Source organism: Nematolebias whitei, chromosome 7, assembly GCF_014905685.2.
Source record: "Nematolebias whitei isolate Nwh7 chromosome 7, NemWhi1, whole genome shotgun sequence".
In the NCBI taxonomy this organism is placed as follows: Eukaryota; Metazoa; Chordata; class Actinopteri; order Cyprinodontiformes; family Rivulidae; genus Nematolebias; species Nematolebias whitei.
Window position 1 is genome coordinate 5,670,694 of NC_056504.1, and position 8,463 is coordinate 5,679,156.

At 37.5% G+C, this 8,463-nt stretch overlaps 1 protein-coding gene across 1 annotated transcript; it reads left to right on the top strand.

Moving 5' to 3' along the window:
- The first annotated feature begins 657 nt into the window (after positions 1 to 657).
- On the top strand, positions 658 to 4,901 carry tmem167b (transmembrane protein 167B). The gene is made up of 3 exons (XM_037678573.1): positions 658 to 814; positions 1,642 to 1,773; positions 4,433 to 4,901. The coding sequence occupies exons 1-3, from the start codon at positions 805 to 807 to the stop codon at positions 4,513 to 4,515; spliced, it is 225 nt and encodes a 74-aa protein (XP_037534501.1). The 5' UTR covers positions 658 to 804; the 3' UTR covers positions 4,516 to 4,901.
- The last annotated feature ends 3,562 nt before the right edge of the window (positions 4,902 to 8,463 follow it).

Consider the following 8,463-nt stretch of genomic DNA (forward strand, 5'->3'; position numbering starts at 1 on the left):
ATGCTTCTCTCAACATCTGGCAGTGCTGTGTTCAGAAGCAGAGCTGCAGCAGGCACAATATTTTTGCATCTATTTATTATGTCTTGATTTTGCAGCTCAGTGCTGCTTGTTTATGTGACAGAAAAGTCATATAGCTCCAACATTCTGCAACACATGACAAGTGTGAGCGTCCGACTTGTCACACACAAGGTTGTTAGGAACGTATTAGAATGATTTACAAATAATTTAGCATCTGCATTTTATTCATTTTAATGTGAACAACAACATATTAATTTGTTAGTGGTTTAGACATTTATTTATTCACTCATCAAATGATATTTTTATGTTTAAGGACCTGTTCAACAGAATGAACAAGTAGTATAAACTCAAAACTAACAGTAATTAAGTAGTACTAAAAGTAATTGTAAAGTGTAACATCACAATACTGCAAGCCGAAATTAACGTTTTCTATAATTTATTGTATAAAAGCCACGTGCAGCTAAAATACGCCATGCAATTTACCTTTTTGCTCGTGTATGAATTCGGTGAGTTTAAGTTTGAATATTAAAGTGTTTAAATCGGATTGAAGCTTTATCACGGAGCTGTTAAACGGTTCTCCAGTAGGTGGCAGTAACGTCAGCTGGACAACAACAACAAACATTAAAACGTAGAAGAAGAAGACAACCAGAAACCGGAAATGTCAACCTGTAAGAGCGGAGCGGAGCAGAATGTATTACAGCTTATCGCTTCTTTAGAGTATATTATGACTTGTTAGTTATCGGGGGAAAATAGTCAGATAACATCGTCAAAGACCAACCTGCAAGTATGACAAATGGTACGTGTGCTGCTTTATTTGACAAGTCAGCGGCGGAAGTTGGGGAGGAGAGCTAGTGGAGGCTAAACTGAGCTGTAGACGTGGCCCCCGGTGGGGCTTTTATTTTTCCGTGTGTCAAAACCAATGGAAAATAACACTAATTTTCAATTGCTATTTGTTTAACAACAGCTATGGATATATTTCTAATGTTGACGAGTTTGATATAAATATAATAGTGAGTGTTTCAGTCGTACAAAAAGAGGCTGCTTAAGCTAGCTTTGACTTGTCTTGTCAGGCTAATACTCACCAGGAGGATTATTTTTTAGGTCAATCACAGCTGTATTTGATATGTACAATTTAGAAATTATTACTGTTTTAAAAGCAGGTCAGCTGATTTTCTTAATCTTAACCTAAAAAAAAAAGTTTACTTCATCCCACTGAGAACTAGCAGTCAACAACACAAGTTAAAGAAAAGACAGTCTGCTTCCGTTCGGTTTGTATTTTAACACAATAATATAAATATCAACTCCAAAATGGAGACAAGTTGTGGAAATTGAGCCCATCTTATCATTTTGATGTTATGGTTTTTGAAGCAAAAGTAAAGCGCATACATGTGTATTTAAAGTCACCACCAGTGTATTACCTCTGTCTTTATTTGTACACCTTATGTTCAATACTGTTAATGAAAAAATAATATTTACTTTTGAGATCCATCATGGCCACTATCAGATAAGCTCAGACTTGATCCACATCTGTACATGATTGGGCTAATGTGTCACAGTGCAAACTGTACCCAGCTGTGTCACACTCAGGCCACATTATGATCTTGTCTTTGTTTACTTCTTTAGTGTACTCTTTTGACGGCATCCTGGTGTTTGGGCTGCTGTTTATCTGCACTTGTGCGTACCTCAAAAAGGTGCCTCGGCTCAATGGCTGGCTGCTGTCTGAGAAGAAAGGAGTGTGGGGTGTCTTCTACAAAGGTAAATGTAAACTCCTGCCTGTTTTGTTGCAATTAAACATTTTAAATGTTATAGACCAAATAAACGGAAAGCAGAATTTTCTCACCTGGGAATTATCTCATTGCACAGAGTAAAGAGTTTGTGGTTTGGCACACACGTTTCTGCTGTACCATTATAATATAAGCATTCTAGTAATAAAGATTAGGGACCGATTGGCAGAAAAATAAATTCGTTTGTTGATAGGGTTTATTTTTTGTCTCTAGTCCTGATCCAAGTCATTTAAAATCTATATCTTTAATAGATACTTGCTTTTTAAAATTTTATTCTGTTATCCTTTTTGCCTTGTTGTTCTCTGGAAACTTGCCTTATCTCTTTAGAGTTTCCTTTAAAGTGTAGTCTCAGACTTGTAAATAAATATAGTGACTAAAGCTCTGTTACTACTGCCACAAGAAATACCTGGATTGCAAGAAACTAATGAACTGCTCTTATTTTTTATTATAAAATACTGCCATATCACAGACAAGTTGACATGTTACAACAATTGTATTGCAATGCAGATGACATAAACAACAGGCAGTCAGGTCTGGAGCGAGAGTGGTCAGTTACTTTGATACTAATGAAAAATGCCTTAATTGGTACACCAATTCAGTACTCAAGATTTTTTATGGACGTCTCTACTTGTTGCTACCCTACCCCCTTCAGTTTTTGTTCAGTATGTAAATAATTTTATTTTTACAAAACAAATTTTGACTGAACCTCAGCTAAATTTCTGATATAAAGAGATCCCTCATCTATTGTGGGAATTATGTTCCAGAGACCCTTGCAATATGTGAAAATCTGTGAAGTAGCGGTGTTCTATTTAATATATATATAACTTTCCCACTCTCTTATACACATTTCATATGCTCTTAAACATTTTGATGATGGTGATGGATGAGATGAATGTACTGCACAGCATGTACAGTACACACAGTATAAAAACCGGGTTTCAAATACCCGCAATACAGTGAACCGGGATATAGCGAGGGACGACTGTAGATGGGTACAAAATTATTTTGTTTATGGTCTTTAAGACCAAATAGTGCTTTTTGTTGGAAGTTTTAAGCAAGCCTATAAGAAAAGTTTATAGGACAGCAAGGGAGAGGAAAAAGAGAGCTTCTTTGCAGCAGGAGGACACAGCCTTTTGACTTGTCCGTCCATCCACCCATTATTTTTACCTGCTTCTTCTTATTCGGGTTGTGGAGGTCACTGGTGCCCATGTCCAGCTATCACTGTACGAGAGCCAGGGGACACCCTGGACCGGTCTCCAGTCCATCACAGGGACACATGGAGACAAATGAGACAAACAACCATTCACTCTCTCACTCACACTTAGGGATAATTTAGAGTTACCAATCAGCCTAACATGCATGTTTTTGGTCTGTGGGAGGAAACAGGAGTACCCGGAGAAAACCCACGCATGCACGGAGAGAACATGCAAACTCCACTCGTGTTTCTGCTAATTTAACTTTTTATAATTAAACATTAATAACGCTAAAAGACAAATATTTGTATGCCCAAGATCAAAGCAAAGGTGTGAAATAAGTGAGAGAGTCGTGCCCCAGAGAGACTGTTAGTTGCAAAGAATTCTGGGTAACCTTGTAGGAATTGTGTACAAAGTTACTGACTGTTTATAATGTTTCTCTTGTTATTGGCTGACACCATAACTCAGAGGTTGTTCCCACCATGTTTAAGGGGGAAAGCACTGAGGGCAGAAGATAGTTCTCTTATTTAAGGATATCACCGGGTGACGCTTTGCTTAGTTTTAGCTTTGCTTAGCTTTAGCTTTGCTTAGCATAGCATTGCTTTGTGCAAGTCAGCATTCTTTTTTTATGCTTTTTGTGTGGTAGAGAGAGGTCTTCAAAAAGCGATAGGAGACTTTTTAAGTTACGAAAACTCATTTTAGCAGAATCTAACTGGTCTGCTAACGGGTTCCAAAGTTAACAAAAATGCTAATCTGCTAAATGAAAAATTTGTTCTGCTACTAGCTGTTAGTGGATTAGCGTGACCGTGCCCACCACAGGGTGCTTGTGTGCTGCACTCTTGAAGGCTGATGTTTACAACTGCAAAGTAGGTTTAGTAAACATTAATACAAACTGTGAAAGATTAGAGGTATTGTGTGATAAGCAGAAGTTTAGCGTTTTTTTTTAAATTATTTTTTACCTAAACAGAATTGATCGAAAAGCCACAGTTGTATTAACTTTTTTGAAATGTGCACATTGTTGAAATATACATTTTTGTTTATTATTCGTCTGTGGTCCACCGTATCAATGAACCCATAACATTTCAAATACTTGTAGAAACCTATTCCTGTTTGCAGCTTCATTAGACTAGTCAGGTGAAAATTTGACTTGTTAACAATTCTTGACACTGTTAAAAATAATGCATACTTTTTGTTTTTACTGTCTGTTAAAAACATAAAGTTCACTTTAGTTATTACACGAGCGAGTGCCATCAGCTGTAGCTTTCCTTCCAACCAAAACCGACACAGAACATTGTGTTTTCAACCACATATGAATCCGTTGTAGATTTTTAAGCACATTCAGAGCCCTGCATACTTTATGTACGCGTGTTCTCATTTGATGCTTTATCTTTTTGTATCTAACCTGCATTTTTCTCTCATCTTATCTGTAACCCTCAGCTGCAGTAATCGGGACAAGACTACACATTGCTGTGGCGATTTCTTGTGTGGCCATGGCCTTTTACGTTATCTTCTTGAAATGATAGTCAGCCTGGACTGGAAGGGACTGGATGGCTACGGGTTGGGGATGGACTCATTCCTGTGGTCGTATGTTAATCCTTGCTGGAGGGGATACTTCTCAGTGACGGACAAACCCGCTGGCTGTGGATCCTTGTGAAAGTCGAGCCAGTGCTGCCCCCTCCTGATGAGTGCGTCACTCTTTCCTGAATGAAACGTGTGCGCTACACGCTGAGGGCAGCCATCATGAATATTCTCTGCAGTGAAGAGCCTGCTGGTTCACGTCACCCTGTCGTCGGGTAATACTGTTCACTGCCCTCATCCACACCAGTGATCACTGTTACTGAAGGAAGCAGAAGATCCAAGTATGCGTACACTTTAAATCGGCTTAGTTGTATATATTTTGGGGCAGGGGGAGAGATTTGTTATATGTGATCAACTAAAAATGATCAGTTCTGCTTAGTTTCAGCTATTTTCTCTGTACTTTTCCTGACTGTGGTGGGGAAAACATAAACAAAACTAATATATACAGACGTCCTTGTCTACACTGTGGTTTTTTTTTTACACTTTGTATCATTTATTTCAGATTAGCATCTCCTGAACGTTTCTTTTGGTTTGAAATACACATTTTGCACAAGTAAAGGTTGTACATAGATAGATTTTGTCATTTAAATACAATCTAAAAACACGTTTTTGATGTTAAACAAACTTGATTATAAACCCCTTTGGTACTGGAGGTGTGCTAGAATTGTAAAACGCCACAAAATGTAACAAATCAAACTGGTAGTGTCAGACAGACTTGCCTGAAGGATGATGCCAAATAGACGTGATGTTCATCCATTTGAATAATTTGCTCTTCTGACTTTACATCTGAACACCTTGTTTGTACTGTCAAATAAAAATAAAATGCTTAAAATGATTTTAACTCAATTTGGAGTAAAATGTTAAATACATTCTGCCTTTGGTTTTCACAAGACAAATACTTTATCATTAATTCTCCAGTGCTTGTAAAGCATTGCCCCCCCCCCTCAAGTAAAATTGTTTGTAGTAAATAAATTACTAGGTATTAAAAATGCACACAAGTTCAAAGAATTATACGTTTTGTGTCTTCACATGAACACATCAAACTACATTAGTGGTTTGTAAGATTTGTAACGGTGACCCGATTAAAATCTTTTTCTTCATGAATTTTAGTCTTGTTGCTTAAAGAACCCATACTTTAGTCTTTTTTATTTGTTTCAAAACATAGTGCTATATTAGATTCGTGCTTTTACAAGGTAAGATTTTAGCCACTGTGAAACACCTCGGGGCACATTTTTGCTTTCATTTTACCTCTAAACGTTTATCCTCTCTTCCCATGTCATTTTCCCACAAGCTGTCCAATGATGGAGTTTTCCAATAAGCAGCTGTGTACGTGCAGTAGCCGAGTTATGAACTACAACCTTTGACATCATAGCTAAACATGAACATGCAGTGTTCTCCACCTATTTTCACCAATATAACTACAACCCAGGACTTCTAATGCACCTCTCACAAACACTTAGTTTTATTTTAGGAAAATTGTTTTCTGGTTTACAATTATGCTTGGTAAGCTCTACGTGGAAATATTATTTACCGTTCAGTGCTTTGAATTTGATCCTGTATCGTAAAGATTATTAAAGCTGGAAAACAACACTTTGTATTAAAAATGTGCTTTCCATGTGATAAAGTATTTTAAATAAACTACTGGTAGTTCATATGAATTTGTTCTAATTCATTTAAGAAATACTTAAACTGTAGGTAAATTACAGTAAATTATTTCACATTCATTACACTCGTTCAATATTTAGGTCAAGGTTTCTTTATTGTCATTCGCACCACATGTGGTACATGAGGTGGAACAAAACTACCGTTATGTACACGGGGTCCCAGTTACATCCAACAAAAATACACATTTTAGAGCAAAATACCAAGATATGAACTAAGAAATGTACGCTAAACTAGGAATATACTAAGCACTAATAGTACAAAACAATGCGCCAAACAGCAGCACGAACATGAGTCTGAGCAGATGAGGACAAACGAACACGGCAACATGAAATAAATCAGCAGCATGAGATCAGCAGCACATATCAAGTGGCATCACAGTGATTTTTCCACAGTAATTTTCAGTGATTATCCTGATAGGGACTCATGAGTCACAGCCTCAGGGTAGAAGCTGTTCCTCAGCCTTAGGCAGTAAATTACTTTTTTATTTTTTAATTTGTGAATGCTGACTCATTTACATAGTTTTTCTGTTTTTTTTTGCCATCTACTTCACATTTTGTTTCATTTTAACTGTTCCTATCAAAATGTTAAGCTCATAAAGGAGATCAGTCCCATAGCCGTTGTATTTTATAACTTATATACTTTTTAACTTTATTTGCAAATATTTTCTCTCTGAAAGCTCTTCAGTTCCTTCAAAAACTTTGTTCTAAGTCACGGTTCAACTCCCAGCCATTTCCACGTGTTTGAGCAAGACGCCTAATGAAAGCATTGCTGATGTTCTACCAGTCTGTAGTAGCCGGTCTCCTCCTCTGTGCTGGTATGTGTTGGGGAGGCAGCGTTAAGAGGACAGATGCAGGGTGACTTGACAGACTGGTGAGGAAAGCTGGTTCCATCATGTACAGTGCTGACCATCCTCTGCACGGTGCCATCATGAAGCAGAGGAGCTCCTTCAGCAGCAGACTGCTGTCCCAGCCCTGCTCCACGGACAGATTCAGGAAGTCCTTTATCCCTCAGGTCTTCAGGCTGTTCAACTCCCGTACAGTAAAAACAGAGCCTTGTGACTCCGTGGCACCTGGGACACTGTGTGTGTCTGCTTAAAATTCAATTCAGTTTATTTATATAGTGCCAAGACACAACAGAAGTCGTCTCTGGGCACTGCACAAAAACATTCATGCGTAAAAAGTAAGTTCATAACATTATTTATCTGAGGAGCAGACTGCTCGGAGTTTAACTCCATCACAGAACTCTCGTCTTGAGCGAGCACGAAGGCGACAGTGGGAAGGAAAAACTCCCTCATGAGGAAGAAACCTTTAGCAGAACCAAGATCAGGACAAGAGACCGTCTGTTTCGACCGGCTGCTGAGTTTGTTTGCTTAGAAGTGAATGTATACATATATATAAATTATTCATGAATGTAGTAAAAGGTGCATATGCATATTTTTCAAATTAGTGTATTCTGCTTCTTCTTGATTATTTCATATACTTTTTTTTTTGTATAATTAGCAAATGCTACTGGACGCCTCAAATCTCTCCCCCCCATTAATAAAGCATCCATCCATCTGTCTTCTTACGCTAGTTTCCATTCTGTTACTGGCGTTTTTAAATAGCCTTATGATACTTTTGGCATGCAGTTAGCTTTTTGTGACATTTAGCTATTTTTAGCCTTTTGGAACTTTAAGCTAAACTTCTGCTACTTTTAGCTAGCCTTTGCTTGTTCGAGTGTTGTGCTCCTTTTTGTTTTACCTAGCATTCTGCTTCTTTTACAATTCAGTCTCTTCAGAATATTTCAGCAGTCATTCAGCGTTCACGCTGATTTGAGGTACTACCTCTGCATCGTCTGCGCCATTTGTTACGATCTAAACTTATTGCTAAATTACCCAGGCATGACGTCATCTTGTCATATGCCTTATTATGCTGGTGTGATTGTTTCAAAGACGAACAGGTAAAACTTGAATTCAAACCTGACCAGTGTTGCCAGGTGAGAAATGTAGGATTATCGTACTAGAGACATAAAATTATCGTATTTTGAGGGAAATTATCATACACCCGTCATCACCAAATAACAAATCTATTAATGCACTATAGTAGTTTTTTTTTTAAAACTTTATTTAACCATAACAATACACAACAAAAAGTACCAAATCTTACAATCGAAAGTTACAAAAGGTGATTCATAACACAATGGAAATAAAATAAATAAAGAAGGATAAAGAGAAAAAAAAAAAGCAT

What these genes read in the sequence shown, in the direction of transcription:
- tmem167b (XM_037678573.1), top strand. An exon ending in GTGGGGTGTCTTCTACAAAG is followed by an intron (nt 1,774 to 4,432) that starts GTAAATGTAAAC and finishes TGTAACCCTCAG; the next exon opens with CTGCAGTAATCGGGACAAGA.